This window comes from Diceros bicornis, chromosome 19, assembly GCF_020826845.1.
Source record: "Diceros bicornis minor isolate mBicDic1 chromosome 19, mDicBic1.mat.cur, whole genome shotgun sequence".
NCBI lineage: Eukaryota > Metazoa > Chordata > Mammalia > Perissodactyla > Rhinocerotidae > Diceros > Diceros bicornis.
In genome coordinates, this window is record NC_080758.1 from 12,163,189 (window position 1) to 12,180,316 (window position 17,128).

General features: G+C 44.4%; 1 protein-coding gene across 1 annotated transcript in view; it reads right to left on the reverse strand.

The window, feature by feature from the left end:
- SLC9A8 (solute carrier family 9 member A8) overlaps window positions 1-17,128 on the reverse strand; it is a 71,713-nt gene that overhangs the window by 25,982 nt on the left and 28,603 nt on the right. Inside the window, exons 6-9 of the mRNA XM_058562492.1 lie at window positions 13,893-13,994; window positions 12,751-12,785; window positions 6,688-6,831; window positions 1,193-1,331 (exon numbers count right to left, since the gene is read on the reverse strand). Coding sequence (XP_058418475.1) covers window positions 1,193-1,331; window positions 6,688-6,831; window positions 12,751-12,785; window positions 13,893-13,994 — 420 coding nt within the window. The remainder of the gene's footprint in view (window positions 1-1,192; window positions 1,332-6,687; window positions 6,832-12,750; window positions 12,786-13,892; window positions 13,995-17,128) is intronic.

Consider the following 17,128-nt stretch of genomic DNA (forward strand, 5'->3'; position numbering starts at 1 on the left):
CTCATTTGAAAATGCTGACTTGGAGGGCTGGGAGCGGGGTCGGGGCACAGCTGGGGCTGCAGACAGACAAGACAGCCGACACCGCCAGCCCCTTCCAGGGCCACGTCACTCTTCCACCTCCTCTGACGCCATCAGATGAGACCACTAATGGGGTTTCCAGAACCCTGGGGTTCAGTGCCCCACTGACGGACCTTCTTTCCTATTCCTGGAGATTTCTAAACTCACGCTCCTGTGAAAGGAGAATCTTCTATATACTCAAATATCGTTCACATGCCTATGCTGGAGCTCATAGCACCCACTTATTCAGTCTCATTACAATAAATGCTTTTTTTAAAGAAAAAGATAAATATGGAGGAAAATACTGAACTGGAAAAAGTCTTCTCTTTTCCATTCTGTTTATTGGTACAATATGAGAAGCTGTCAGCCAACTCAACAGAGCCTTTAGACTTCTGGACAAAGGAGTTGACGGGAAAATTCAACAGGATGGCAGACAAACATGCCTGTCATAGGCAAAAGAGGCTTTTCCGGCCATCTGTGAGACAAACTGCTCGTGGGGGAGGGCCAGGTGGCCATCTCCCTGCGACGCAGGCTTAGGCTTACGCAGAAATGGTCTGGGGCCGGTTTTAAACATGATGCATTTTCTACAGCAATAAAGGTGTCATTGGCCTCAATGTGTCTCTTTCCTTGTCTGGCTGGAAAAGCTTATGGGCTGTTAAGCAACAAAATCAGTGCAAATAACTTAGATGGAGCTCACTGTGAAAGTCTCTTTTCTGGTCCTTCCAGATAAACACTTTCAGTGGGGTAGAGATTTTCTCAATTTGACATTTTCAAAGGAAATTAATTTCCAATTTTCTGAAAGTACAAAGTGAGACAGCGGAAAGTGAAATTCATCTGAATGCAGTTATCATACTCTGGGAACTGAGAAGCCTCCAAAACCAGATCTGATATCCAACAGTTGTACATGTTTTTTAAGCTTTGAAAAGTGACATCCTAAATTTCACATGCTAAATTTAAAAATCCTTGAGTTTAAATTAAAGAGTTCCTCAAACCAAAACTAAGCATAAAAATCCTTCTTCAAACACCACCTTAGACTAAAATTGGCCCCCTTAAGGAAGTGGAGGATATAGCTAGAGATTGATGTAATTAAGAATAATCTTCTCAGCCACGCGTGTTCATCATATTAAAAGGATATTAATGCAGAGATGAAGCCAGTGAGAGTGCCGAGCGCTGCTGAGCCAAAGAACATTTTGAGGAAGTAGCCAAGGGCTTGTAAAAATGTTTGCCACCCACTGACATCTGACATATTTTTTCTTGTTAAACCTTCAGCTGTGCTAGGAAATAAAAGAAAAACAGAAAGAAGTTAAAATGTTATAGACAAAAGTTATTAGAAACTAACTTAGAACTCAAAACTTATTCCTTGCTTATTCTTTCATCCATTCTATCATTTAATCACTTAGTCTAACATTTAATGATTCACCTACTTTGTTCCAGGCACCGTGTTAGTGTCTAAGGGTTCAGAGATGAGAGACAAGTCCCTGCCCTCAAGGAGCTCTACAGTCTAATGGGGGAGAAAAACAAGATGGGAGCTAATGACCATCGGGGTAAGGGCAGAGGGCTGTAGAAACACAGGGTGGGCATCTAACTCAGACCGCAGGGGCTCAAAGTACGTTCCTGATAACATGTGGGCTGGGTTTACATTTAGAATACAGAAGAGTTAACCAGGGGAAGAAATGGGGGAAAGCACCCCAGGCAGAAGGAACAGCATGAACAGCACGTGCAGAGGCAGGGATCCAAGAACACGTGGCACATTGTGGGAGCATTCAATTACATAGATCAGTGTGGATAGAACATACAAACAGGATGTGAGGGGAGGGGGCCAGTGGGGAAGACAGCGGCAAGAGATAAGGCAGGAGCAGCAGGCAGTGCAGGACCCGCAGAAGGCTTCTGAGGGATCAAGCTAGGGAGCCGGTACTCCCTCCTGAGGGCCCTGGGGGGTCATGGGGAGTGTTTCCAGTGCAGGGCGGGATCCTGTGATGAAACCTGACACTGAGGCTGCAGCATGACGTCAGATTAGAATGGAGTTGCCTAAAGAAGAAATGTCATTGGGTTCAGGCCAAGAGGGTGGATTTAGGAGGCATTAGGAGGAAGAATTCAAAGAACTTTCCTTTTACTATAACAGAACAAAGTAAAATGTCAGAAGCCATTATATTAAATTGTTAGTTTTATCCCCAAAGGGAAAACCATTCGACCATTAAAATGGAGTTATTCTCATTAAATATCCTTCCCCTGCTGATTTTACCTTTGGACTATCTCTCAAATTCATCCATTTCTCTCCCTCTCTCCCCTACTATCCTCTGTTCTAGGACTAATGCCTCACAGATCTCTATATCTATATCCTTGTCTTCCTAGGGACCAACCCATTCTTTACTCAGTGGCCTGAAAGACCCCTTTAAAATACCCATCTAATCAGGTTACTGGCCTGTTCAAAACCCAACAGTTTTCTGCTGCTTTTTAGGAGGAAGCCCAGTCTTCTTAGCATGACCTGGCTCCCCTCCCCGCCATACCTCTCGATCCCATCTCCTCCTCATTCAGGGCGGGCCTCACTGTCACTGGCACCTTCCTGTCGGTCCTCTTTCACTCTTCCCTGGGTCCAGCTAACTCCCTAGTTTGTTCCTCAGAACCCAGGGTCAGTGTCACTTCCTCAGGGACACTGCCCTGACCCCTTCACAGAGGCCAGCTCATTTACAAGCTCTCCTGGTGCCTGCCTTCTCCACAGCATGTGAAAACTAACGTCTCATTCCATGAAGACAGGCCTGTGTCCGTCTTGTTCCCTGCCATATGTCCAGGGCCTAAGGCAGAGCCTAGCACACAAAGGACACTTAATTAATTTTTGCTGAATCAGTAAACGAAACAAATAGTCAACAGTAATATTCAGTTTCATTTTTTTTTGTTTGTTTTTTTTTTGAGGAAGATCAGTCCTGAGCTAACATCTGCCAATCCTTTTTTTTTTTTTTTTGCTGAGGAAAACTGGCCCTGGGCCAACATCCATGCCCACCTTCCTCCACTTTATATGGGACACCACCACAGCATGGCCTGACAAGCGGTGCGTCGGTGCGTGCCCGGGATCCGAACTGGCGAACCTCGGGCTGCCGCAGCGGAGCGCATGCACCCAACTGCTTGTGCCACTGGCAAACTACTTGTGCCACCGGGCCGGCCCCTCAGCTTCATTTTTAATCAGCGTTTCATGAACGGGTATGATTTCAAGGCAGGATAATCTCTGATAAAAGGATAGCTTGGTCAAATAACCTCAGGAAGCCTTTCATGGCGATTCACAGCACAATACAACATAATAAAGCTTCTGAGATGTTCTGCAAAAAAAGAAATCTTTTTTTAAGCAAAAGTTTTCCAAACTCATCTGAATGCACGATCTCCCCCTTCCCGTTTCTTTCCCAGCAGAGCACAAGTAGAGCCAACAAGGGTTCTTACTGGGAAAGTGCTTTTGAAGGCTAGCACCACCTAGAGTTCCCAAATGGATCTGTGGACAACGTGCACAGTGTCCTGACCCACCCCATATCACTACCACGGCTGGTACACCGGCTGCTGTCACTGCTTTCTTTTTACACAGGGGAGGCTGAGGCCCAAAGAAAGTGACTCACTAGGGGAGGTGACGCCACAGATGAACAGCAGACCCAGGGCGAGGCCAAGAGTTTCTAAACTCAAGATAAATGAGAGCAGAATTTGGACTTTCTGGCCTGGTAATTGTCTACATTTTATTTTTTCATATCATGTTTCCCACACTTTAAAGAACAAAAGACAATGCTTCTTTAGTATCAAATTTCACGAGCTGAAGCTATAGCTGGAGAGAATGAAAGGTTTCCTCTACAGCAATTATCATCAGAGTAAACTGTCATAGTAACAAATCAAAGCTAAAAATAACAATTAAAGTTAATGAAGAAACAGAAGATACTTAGCTTTCTGGCAATTAAGAAAGTGGAAACATTAAAAAAGGGGTAATTCATTCACATATTCAGTTGCAAAGATAAACGTGTCAGATCACTTTGAAAATGGTCATTAATGAAGTATACGCCTTAAAAACAAGACAGGATTCTACCTTATAACCAAAAAAAGCTAATAATAGCCCCTTCCTGTACTGCAAAAAAAAAAAAAAAAAAAAAGGCAAGCCAACCATGCCCCCTTTCTCCCTCTTCTATCTGAAAATGTCAACTTGTCTGAGAAGCCTTCCTCAAAGCCTTCCTATGGTTGTTTCCCCCTCGTACTCAAGGCACTGTGTTCAGTTCTCTACGAGCATCTTTCTCCCACCTTGGACCGGGTTCAAGTCCAGCTGGTCTCTGAGCAGTGTCTGGCACACGGAGGGCCCTCACCAAATGTTGATGGCAGACGACCTGCCTTTAGCACGTCTGGAGAGTCAGAGAGGCTGGACGGGGCTTAGACCAGTGATTGCTACCCAAGCCTGTGGACCAGCAGTGGTGGCAGCAGAGGCTGGACACTATACATGCATGTGGTCCACAGATCCAATTTTGGGAACTGCCATCATAGGTGATCTTGGCCTTCAAAAGCACTTTTCCAGGAAGAACCTTTGGCTACTTATAATGACGCCATCATTTCTCATTTTAAAAAGAAAATATCTCATAATCTCTGGCCTTTTTGTGGCAAAGAGACCTGGAAAAGCTCAGAAAAGATCCTAACAGATTAAAAAATAAATAAATAAATTAGAGACAAAGCAGTTGAGTTTAGATCCTAATGCACAAAAATAACTCATGATGTCATCTCCAATTTCAGCAAACTTCTTTATCACAAATTTTCAATATGCGCAGCCAGGACATGAGATAAAAGTCAAAACCAGAAAGCTAAGAAGCCTTCAGAGTATGTCTGAAATAAGAAAAAATATTGCCATCAGGTTTTTTAAAGGTCTTATAGCATGATTTTTGATAATTTCCTAATAAAACTACAGAATTTTTGCCAAGAGAAATGTAAAAAAGTCAATAATAGGGAGCTGGTTAACTAGGTCACAGTAAATCCACAGAAAGGATAATTTGTAACCAGTAAAATGATGCTATCAAAGATTATTTTATTAACTCTGTTCAATGGAAAAGTTACAATACAGTATATAGGCTATAAGCCCGTCTAAATAAAATATATGTATACTTCTACCAAATTGTTAACCATAATTATCTCTGAGTAGTAACAATGCATCTAATTTTTCATTTTTTGCTTGTGTGTTTTCTAAATTTTATACGAAGAATATAGTACTACTTTTCAAATAATAAAAATATTTTAAAGTTTGTTTTGTTTCGTTTAAGGTCTGTTGAGCACCTCTTGCAATCAAGCAATATTTGTAAATTTTTCCTGCAGAAGTGGGATAAAAACAGGGCAAACACAGTGAAACAATAACTGGGGGCAGGAGCAGAAGAGGAAAAGATCTCACATTAACCAATATCAGATGCTTTTCATAGTATATTTAACTATTCAATCCTCAAATCCAGCCCTACGCAGAGGCATTCTCACTCTTACTTTACTGTGGAGAAACCTGTGGCTCAGAGAGGTGAAGGAGCTGACCCAGGGTCACACAGCTATGAGTGGCATCAGCAGGACTTGAACCCAAATCAGCAAGACTCCAAAACCTGGGCTCTTTCCGCCATAAAATGTTGTTTTAGTCCCATGCACGAGTTCTGAAGGTAGTCTATTAGGAAAATGCTAACTAACAGCGAGTGGTTTTGCTTGGCAAGGACTTCCACAACAAAGGAAACAAGTCAGTATTCAGATAATGGAAATTCTGTTCTCTAACAGAACACAGACTGGCCCGTAAAATTCTCTTAGCTCATCTCTGATACATTGTCCAGGGCTCTTTTCTCTAGCTGCTTTGACTGTCTGTGCCTTCTCTGTTTTCTGGCAAAAGTGTTTGGGTCTCCTGCCCACATACGCTAATGACCACCACAAAACACAGAGTTCAAGGGAACAGCCCTGCAGCAGATAACGCATTTGAGATTATCTTAAATTCATTTCATTTTCCCAATGACTTCTTGACATTTTATGATTCATCTTTAATTTCTCAGATCCTGTCAACTAGGACGGTAATACCAACGAACACTTGGAAAAGATCTCCAGTTTCCAAAGTAGCTTGCACACAATAGCTTGGGGCTGGGGGCGGGGGGGCGCCTATTAGTCACACTACCTTCTTTTACAGCTATGAAAATGAAGGTGACCCGCAGCAGCCCCTGAGGGGGAGAGCAGGGCCTCTGTCTATTGCTGTCGTCTGCGACAATGTTGCTCAACCACTGATCCCTCAACTGGCTGCTCCATCATCATCTGGGGAATTTATTAAAAACCTAAGTTCTTGGGACTCACCCCAGACCAAATGATTCAGACACTCTGAGGGTGGGGCCTGGGAATGCCACATTTCCTAAGCACCCCCAGGGATGCTGATGAGAAGTTGGGCTCAAAACCAGTGCTAAAAGGCAGGTCATAAAAGGTGGACTCTCCTCTCCTAATCCCCCCCAGGCCTTGATGATATTCCTGGGGCATGTCAAGGCTTGTTGGGACAGAAAGATGGAGAAGTGGGTGAACCAATCACCCAGAGGACAAGCAACTGTAGACACAGTGCATGGAAATATTTGTCCCTTTGTTACAGGGACCTTCACTTCCATCACTTGAAGAAAGCGCACTCACTTGGTCAGGACAATGGAGACTGCATCGTTGAGAATACTCTCTCCAAAAACCAGCATGTTGAGCACTGGGTCCACGTGAAGTGCATTGAAAATAGCAATAGTAGCCACTGGATCAACAGCAGAAATTAGGGAGCCAAATGCAAAACTGTAAAGAAGACAAAAGGAAGGGGTAATTCTGTATCTTATCACTTGGCCCACACAGTAAAACACTGAAGTCAAAGCCTGTATACTTGATATAACATAATGGTATACACTGTAGCTGAAGCAACTACAGAAGGTGCTGTATCTTTTTCTACTTACAATATCTGCTAACTGGCATTGTGGGTGGAGCAGTGAAAGGCCCACTCTAAAAGCTGTTGTTAGGAACGGCCCGGTTTTCCACCGTAAGTACCAAGGCTTTGTTTTAACCACTGATAGATGGAAGACTTTTGCTTAAATACATTACACACTTCTTTTTTTTTTCTTTTAATTAATTAATTAATTAATTAATTTATTTTTATCCCCAAAGCCCCAGTAGATAGTTCTATGTCATAGCTGCACATCCTTCTAGTTGCTGTGTGTGGGACGCAGCCTCAGCATGGCCGGAAAAGTGGTGCATCGGTGTGTGCCCGGGATCCGAACCCAGGCTGCCAGCAGCGGAGCACACGCACTTAACCACTAAGCCACGGTGCCGGCCCCATTACACACTTCTTAGAGCTGCTGGAACCATGATGGCTCGGGGGCCTTCCCCAAATGGCCCATGAGCTCCTGGATCTGACCTCTGCTTTGCCCCTAGCCACAGTCTGTGACTGACTCCAGCCTCCACTCCAGATATGCAACATCTAAGAAAGTGCCGGGGGCCGGCCCAGTGGTGCAGCGGTTAAGCGCACGTGCTCCACTGCGGGGGCCCGGGGTTCGCGGGTTCGGATCCCGGGCGTGCACCGATGCACCGTTTGGCAAGCCATGCTGTGGCTGCGTCCCATATAAAGTGGAGGATTGGCAGGATTGGCAGATGTTAGCTCAGGGCCCATCTTCCTCACACACACACACACACACACACACACACACACACACACACAAACACACAAAGGAAAAAATAAGAAAGTGCCAAAAGTCAGCAGCAACTCCAGTGTGCTTCAGAGGACGGGTGGCTTGGGTGGCAGATACCAGCACCAGTGCTGCCTCCCACCAGGCCAGCAGCTCTCACTGACAGTACCCAGGGAGGTCTAATTACCTCCAACAAATATGTACTAATTGTCTAATATGTTTCAGGTACTGAGGCCAATAATAACAGCAGACCTTTATGTGGCACTTACCATGTCCCAGGCACTGTTCTAAGCACTTTACATAGAGTTAACTCAATAACCCACACAGCAACGGGCGAGATGGTACTATTACTGCCCCGATTACATAGGAGAAAACTGAGGGACAATGAGGTTGAGTAACTTGTCCAGGGTCAGACAGCTAACAAGTGGCAGAGCCAGGACTCAAACACAGGCCGTCTGGCTCACAGTCGGTGCTCCTAACGGCTACACTGGATACAGCAACGTCCAGAGCCTAAGACCGATCTAGCAAATGGCAAGCGTTACCCAGGAAATCAGGGTGACAAGAGAGAGTAACCGGGTGGGCGGGGTGGAGGTGGCCCATTGAGATCGGGTGGTCAGGAAGAGATGACACACCTGAACAAGCAGGTACATGCCAAGAGGCAGGCGGCCAGGCCAGGACCCGGGGCAGCGGCAACAGCAAGCTAGCTCTGAGGCGGGAGCAAGCTTGGCTGCCTGAGGGAGAGAAAGGTGAGTGTGGCGGCAGCGCGGGGCGGGCAAGTGAAATGTCAGAGGCTGGGGAGGGAGGCAGGGCCGGACCACCCTGCGGGGCCTGTGGGCTACCTGAGCAGTCCGGATGATTTGTTCTTTCAGCCCATTTGTCTTTTTTCCCCTCAGTGTTCTTGCAAGCCTTCTATTCCTTCCAACTGCTATGCCTGGCACTTGCTTCCTACCCCAGCAGAATGGTTAGGTCTGCTCTTTTCTACAACACACGGCAAAACACGGAGCCCCAAGGGGCCAGGCCTGCATAGAGACATAAGCCAGACACTATCCACCTCGGCTTCCCGCCCTCATCAAGCCTGCAGTCTAGGTGGGAAGAGGGAGCTGCTCAGCCTGGGGACGGGAGCACGCTCTGTCCACTCGACCATCACCCGCAGCCCTCGATGCTCATCTGGTTCTGGGCTCAGGGAGAGGAGCGCTGGCGGGAGCAGATACTTGGCTGCCTTGCCAGCTAACAGTTCTCTCCGTAAATCGATAATCAGGCATTCTGGTTTCCACGGTAGCTCCCTGTGTGTTTGATTAATGTAAATTCACGCAGGAGAGCCTGCTCACCTCAAGGAGAGCCTCCGAATCCAAGCTAAGGACCAGACCCCCACAGATGGTCTCTGCTTGACTAGTTCCCAGACTTTCTCTGTCCTCATAGAGATTGTACCATGCAATGAACTGTGACGTTACCTGCCTCTCACCCTCACTGTGAGTGCCAAGGGGATGGGCATTGTTTTGGTCATGGGTGTACTCCCAGGATCCATACTGAGCACAGCCCGCAAGATCTGTGGAAGGAAGGCAGGAGGGGGGGAAAGGGAGGAGGGGAGGAGGGGGGGGGAGGGGGGGAGGAGAGAAAAGGTAATGCCACCAAACAGCTTCCAACCTGGGAGGCCCTGTTGTGTTGGCAGCTGGCCTTGAGGCCCTTGTGCTACGACCCAGACTCAGAGCTTCTTGTCTCTCCTCCTCTTCTTTTACTCCCACTCTCATCACCCATGGTAACATCACAGGGGCCTCGAAGGAAGAACATCTAAAAAGTGTGTCCTGCAGGGGAAGGAGATGCAAGGGAGGGGAAGCTGGGAGCCTTTAGTGCGTTGCGTGCTGACTCTGTGTGGCTCAGCTGGCGCCTCCCTCCATTCTCAAAACCAGTGCAGCAGAATGGACAGCCACGGTTCTCTCTGCTCGGCACCGACCCCTCGGTTTTGGTAACAGCACCTCAATTTTCCTTTCACATCTCCCCCACTCTCTATCCACGTAGTTGCGTGGGACTCCAGGGAGGGGACCCAAGCTCGGTCCACGAGAGCCATCGATAGGCATTTATCAGGTCATCGGGAACGAGGCTGGCCCTTTTGGCAGGGATGGCTGAAGTGAGGGTGATGTGAGCCCAGAGCCATCAGTGCTGCCACACGAGGCGAGTGTGCCCGAGGATGAAGCCAATCAGGGAAGAGCTGAGCTGAGACACAGTGAGAGGGGAGAATCCTGACATCGTGGGCCCCTGGAGGCTGTCATGCCAGAAGCGATCACTCCGGGGATACTTCAGTTCTATGAACCAACAAACTTTTTTTTTTTTTGGCTAAAACTAGTTTGTGTTGGTTTCAGCTGCATCAGAAGAGGCCTGCCTGATGTTCTTTGTCATAGTCCCTATGGCATCCTGAACTGGAAATCAGAGAACAAGAACCAGAAGACGACGAAAGGACAGAGGGAGGGATAGATGGAAAGAGCTGTCTTAAAGCAAATACAGTGAAAAGGTAATTGTAGAATGTAGGTGGTGGTCATACGGGTGTCCGCTGTACAATGCTTCACCTTTTCTGTATGTTTGAAACAGTCCTAATAAAAAGTTGAGGGGAAATGCTTTGCATAAATCATCTAACACATTTAGCTTTGATTAAAAATCTAAATTGGGGCAGAGTATTTCTGACAGTGAATATGAACAGTCTGAAACATGAACGGCCTGAATCACCGAGAGGTCTGAATCCAAGGGGTCATTTAACCTTGCCATCAGCTGCTCCACTTCGCACCTTCATGACCCAGTTCCTTATTTTTCTTTTTTTCCCCCAAAGCCCCAGTAGATGGTTGTATGTCATAGCTGCACACCCTTCTAGTTGCTGTATGTGGGACGCGGCCTCAGCATGGCCGGAGAAGCAGTACACGGTCAGGATCCAAACCCGGGCCGCCAGTAGCGGAGCGCGTGCACTTAACTGCTAAGCCACAGGGCCAGCCCCCATGACCCAGTTCTTTAAAAGGCCAGAAGCCAGAAGTTGAACTTAAAAATGTCTTTTCTTTATTCCATTATCTCAAAAGATAGCAACACCAAGAAAACCAAAAGGAAACAGACCAGGATAGTGAAATAATTCACGGTGTGTCTATGAGTAAAATCTCTCTCCAGCAGAAATATCACCAAAATAAAACCTGTGCAAGAAGGTTATTTTTAGGTTTTCTATAGTGCAGAGGTCTGTGGGTCTCACGTTCGACCTGCACGTGTTTTGAAAAACTGAATAAACTGTCAACATTTGAAAACTAGAAAATTCCCTATTAAAATCTAGAAATCTGGCCTCTTTTGAAAAATTTTAAATATCTAGTAATTCTGGGCCCATAATGGTAACTACTAGGTGGAACTGAGAAGTGGCTGTCCCTTCAGACAGGGTGTGCTCTCTGGTTCACCACTGTCCCCACCTCTAGACACACATCTGGCGCGCTTCCCTCTGTTAAGCACTCTGCCAGGCCCCGCAGCTGTGTGGGTTTGCGACTACTGGCTAATTCCCCCTGGAGTAGTCCCCACTTGTGGGTCCCCATCTGTGGGACAGTCACTTTCTAACAGGAAAGGAAGTGTCTGCAGGTGGAGAGAGAAACTCTACTTGGTTCTTACGCTGCTTGTCTAAGGGGTAATTCTTTGACTCCTCTCCCCCTGAACATCTCAACCATAGGTTCACTTCAATTTCACAAGAATTTATCAAGCATTTTCTGTATCTCTAACCAGTTGCCCCCAAACAGGCTGAAGGCTTGAACGCTGCGACATTCCTTTACAACGAACTGGGTTTTGGGCATTTCTTTTCACTTGCAAAATACACTCATGTGCCGCTTAATGACGGGATGTGTCCTGAGAAACGTGTCATTAAGCGATTTCAACATTATAGAGTGTCCTTACACAAACCTAGATGGTATAGCCTACTACACACCTAGGCTGTATGGTACTAATCTTATGCGACCATCGCCGTATAGGGTCCGTCGTTGACTGAAATGTCATGCAGCACGTGACCTAGAAAATGCAGGGCATCAGTTCTGCTTTATTTCCAGCTCATTATGGAACAGGAATGTAACTTCTGCTACTTGTTTATACATCAAGACTATCCTACAACAAAAGCTCCGAAATTTATGTCCTTGGGGGAGGGGGAATGAGACTGTACTCAAAGCAGCTCAGAGGTTATCAGAGGCACATTTCCCATGAAAAGGGCTCCAAGATTCTAGTCCCCAGGTTGCTGCTAAAGGCTGAAAGCTCTGGCTGGCTCAATGGGAGGCAAGCTCCCCAGCCATGCCACAGGACAGAACCAAGCACTGATGGTGGATGCAGACACAGAGCAAGGCTGCACACTTGCTGGACTTTTCAGAGACGGAAAACTACGCCGCATCTGCTTGAGCACTTTTTCAGCTCTAGATCTAGAGCTTCCTTCAGCTCTAGATCTGAGAGCTCTCCTTCCGAGAGCTGCCTAGGTTGCTTCTTGCTAAGCCGATTATGGAAATTCCTGGACTGGCTCCTAGACAGCAGCTCTGAGTCCGCACTGGGGTAGCTTCAGACTGAGGAGGATATCCACAACAGAGCCCTTGGCTGTGCCTGCTTCCTCCACCCTACCCCAACCCCAGGCCTGGTGGGAATCCCAGAGTAAAGATTCACACCTCACTTGCCCTCCATCTCTAATCTATCCAGAAGGTGACTTGTCATTACGGCCACTGAAAAGCTGAAGATGACTCAATAATAAAAGGACACTGGTGCAGCTTGTAGTGTGTGTGAGAGGGGTAGTTAACTGATCAGAGTTATTCCCTCCAAAGCTTAAGCTAAATCAATCCTTTCAATCAGCAGTGCTCTGATTACAGATCTTCAAAATTCCTCAATTTTGATTCATTTCAGACACACAAATTAATTCAGAATAGATTCTACAGCAGGAATCATCAGCAAAATAAAAAGAGAGACAGAATAGACAAGAATCACGCCCAGGAATCAACGTGGAGAGAACTTTCCCAAGGCTGAAAAGTGGTCACAAGGCGTTACAGTAAGAAAGATTTACCTGTCTGTCATGTTGAGTTTAGAGATTACATCAGCCTGTAAAATAAAACACACAAACACAGAGACACAAAAAAAAAACCCCTGGAGAACAGCCAAGAAGATTAAAATGTCCATTAGTGCTTTATTATAAACTAATAAGGACATTAATCTTCAGTCCCCAAACCACTTGAAAAATAAAGAAAATTCCTAAGTTTTAGGTTAAGCATGCATTTGATCATCATACATCAAAAGTATGGAAAAGAATGCTACTTTTTTCAAGCCAAATTAACTATAGTTTTCTTCTCTAAAGTTTCTTCCCATTTGATACTAGAAGCTGAGCGATGAAGAAGGTTGCATGACAGACAGATTTATTCTGGTGCCATCAAGGTATCTAAAGGTGAAATCAGATGGAATGGGCTTTCGTCTATAGCTATCCAAAGAAGCAAACACTTCTGACACACACAAGAGAAATCTGCCGGTCACCCAGATGCCTGATCCCTAGTCTTAGTTTACAGAACTCGGGCAGGCAAACTTTCTGGAGCTGACACTAAATGAAAAGAACTGTGACATGCACAGATGTGCATAATGCAAAACTACAGAGATTACCTTCCTAGGCAGGTTTGGTTTAAATGAATTCAAATTAATTTGAACTCAAAGTACAAAACACTCAATTGATGACACTGGGAATTGGTTTAGCAATGGTAGAAAATTCAGAGTATACAATTCTACAGGTGGATGGCTTAGAATTGAGTGAACACATTCAGGATCATCTTTGATTTCTAAAACGCAAATTTTTATTAAAAAAACAGCATTTAACTCTGATTCAGTCTACCTGACAACACAACTGATATTGCTACAATTTGAAGATCTTTACTGCTTTTCTTTTAGGTATTCCAACTTAAGACGATAGTGGTTTGCAAATAAGATCAAATACTTTCAGGGATTATGAAAAAGATTCACTCAGTTCCAGACACCAAAGCTCTTTGAGGACACTTACAGACAACATTAGCCTGCCTTCACTGTGCCTCGTATTTGGATTTCCTTCCGGAAGAGCATTTACCTTGAACGTAACACCCAGGCCCCATGAGGTGTCCCCATTCCACCTCCCTGCATTAGCTCTAAGAGTGTAAGATTTTCAAAGCTTTTCAAAGATGTTTTTCTTACCTGACCGAGAAAATAAATTCCTCCACCTACTACAAAAGCAGAAATTGCCGTACCAAAAACAGCAAATAGGGTGATGGAACCAATATTTTGAAAGAAGTTACCCTGTTTGAAAGAACAGAAATGAGAGAAATGATTAGAAAAGCTGGTTCAGCCAGTGAAGGCACAGACCCCCACTCCTGGCCCTCCTCACACGCCTGATTCTACGTAAAGGGCACCATCGCCCACCCTGTTGGGCAAGCTGGAAACCTGGGAGTCTTCCCTCACCCCCACACCTAATGGCAGAGCCAAGCCCTGTGGCTTTTACCTTCCCCACATCACTCACATCTCCCTGCTTCTCTCCATCTTGTCCAAGCCGCCATCATCTCTCCCCAGGACCACTGTGATAGCGTCTACCAAGTCTCAACCATTCCTGGCCCCTTGCCCTCACTCTCCAAGGGCTTCCAGAATCATCTTTGCAAAAGACAAATCTGATTGTGCTGCCTTCACTCTGACCCCCACTTGCACTCGAAATGCAGCTGAAACCCAACCAAAGCCTGGATGGTTTAACCCCTGTGATGGCCTCTAACCTCCCCTTTGAACTGGGTTCCAGTCACACTGGTGGCTTCTTGTTCTTCGAACACTTCGTGCTCCCTAGGTTTGGACCACTCTTCCTTCCTCTTTGCTTGGTGAGCTTTAATCTTCCTAAGATCTCAGAACATTTTGACTCTTCCTGAAAGACACCTTCTCTGATCTCTTAGCCAGGTCAGATCCTATTCTATCCTCTCAAAGCACAATGACCCTCTCCTGGTAGCAAGTGACATGGCTGAAATTTTACATTTATTTATCTAACTATTTGACTGATGTCTATCTTTCCCACTAGGCTGCAGGCTCAACGGCAGAAATGACCACATCTGTTTTTGTACAACACAGTCACTGACATAATGCCTGTCAGATGGAAGATGCCCAATGAATAGGGACTGAAGAAATTAACTGTGTTTCATGTCTGATCAAAGTTTATACAATATAACTTTTCATTTAACTAAGAAAAGGTGCATTATTACAAAGAATGTCAAGATAATAGGTAATACTATCAGAAACTCCTTTTTGCTGTCCAGGTCTTTTAAACAATTTTATTCCACTCTATTAATATCATCATCAAATATGACAGATAAAATATATTTCTACCTATACTTTACCGCACTTAAGAGAAAATATTTGAGTCCAAGTAGCATGGTAATAGCTTTCAAATTTCCATAAAAGTAAGAAAATTAAGCTATTTATTAGAATCCTGTGGACTCCACTTAGGAACAACACCAGGAAAACTTTTTTTTTTTTTTTATAATTTTATTTATTTATTTCTTTTTCCCCAAAGCCCCAGTAGATAGTTGTATGTCGTAGTTGCACATCCTTCTAGTTGTTGTATGTGGGACTCGGCCTCAGCATGGCCCGAGAAGCGGTGCGTCAGTGCGCGCCCGGGATCCGAACCCGGGCCACCAGCAGCGGAGCGCGAGCACTTAACCGCCAAGCCACGGGGCCAGCCCGACACCAGGAAAACTTGATGATCCCTGACTGTGGGCATGGACCAGAAATCCCATCTTTTTGCTCAGAAATTGTCAAGCCACAGACAACGGGAACTGATATTTTAAAGCTCACTTCAAAAGAATGTCCTGAGCTCAGCAGCGACAGCCCCATTAGGCCTATCTCCTTCAGGAAGTTTCTTTGCTTCATTCGTTGCGATTCTGATTTGGCTACCCAAAATCTGACATTCAATTACTTTGTGTGGCATATTAATCTTTAGCACACAAAGAACTCTAAAATAACTCAAGGCAAACACAATGATTTTGTTTGTTCTAAACAAAAGGCTTTCATCTATGATGGGGCCAGCCCCGTGGCTTAGCGGTTAAGTGCGCGCACTCCGATGCTGGCGGACCGGGTTCGGATCCCAGGCGCGCACCGACGCACCACTTCTCCGGCCATGCTGAGGCCGCACCCCACATACAGCAACTAGAAGGATGTGCAGCTATGACATATAACTATCTACTGGGGCTTTGGGGAAAAAAATAAATAAGTAAAATTATAAAAAAAAAAAATAATAAAATAAATAAATAAACAAAAGGCTTTCATCTATGAGTTTTTCCTTGTAAAGAACTGCTTTGTCATTTAAAAACAGATTAAACTAAGTCTTGGTCTGTTTACAGGAATCTAATTCTGATTTAATCTATGTAGTTGGTTAATATTAATCTAGATATTGAAAATTTACCCAAATTCAAGTTACCACACTACACGAACTTCCCTTTGCACATAAAGCAAATTTATCTGTTTCTCTCTGACATAATTAATGTCCTAATCTTTATCCGATATTAATAATTTAAAGAAAATAGCTATCTACCTAATACATATCAACTGATGATAATCTTACTGAAACTTTTATTTCAAGTCCAAACTTACATCAGCAAATACAGCAATACAGTCACATGTCACTTAACAATGGGGATACATTCTGAGAAATGCGTCATTAGGCGATTTCATCGTTGTGAAAACATCACAGAGTGTACTCACATAAACGTAGATGGTATAGCATACCACACACCTAGGCTATATGGTACTAATCCTATGGGACCACCATCGTATATGCGGTCTGTCATTGACTGAAACACTGTTGACTGAAATGTCATTATGCGGCACATGACTATTAAAATAAAACATTCAAAGTTGACTTCCTATCTTCTTTAGGGGAGGGTAGAAAGTGGACAGAAGTCTCTGGATTTGAATTTCCAATTCACATTGGCCCCTTTCACATAAATTGTCACATTTTCTGCTGGAAAACCAGCTTTAAAGAAATGTTTTTCTAAGAAACTATTATCTTCTTCAAATTTTGAACAAGTTTATTTACCCTCTGTCCAAAAAATTAGAAAATAAAAACTTTACATACTCTAATATAATAATCAAAGTGTCATGTTTTAAAGTTCAAGTCAAATCAATTTTTTTAAGATTTGTTTACAAAATGAAAGAATAAAAGACACTGACCTTCAATTCCTCAGTGCTTGTTTTCTTTTTAACAATTATCTGATGTCAGTAACGGTTCATAAGACTTGGGAATTTTTTTACATTAAACTTCCTTTTCACCTTTTTTCTTGGATAGATGTACAATAAAATAAAAACTTTTTAAAAAATCTGGACTGAACATCTTAGAATATTTTTGCTTTAGTACCCAGGTGGAAAATTAAAAATTTAATATGCATGTTTTGTACAAAAAT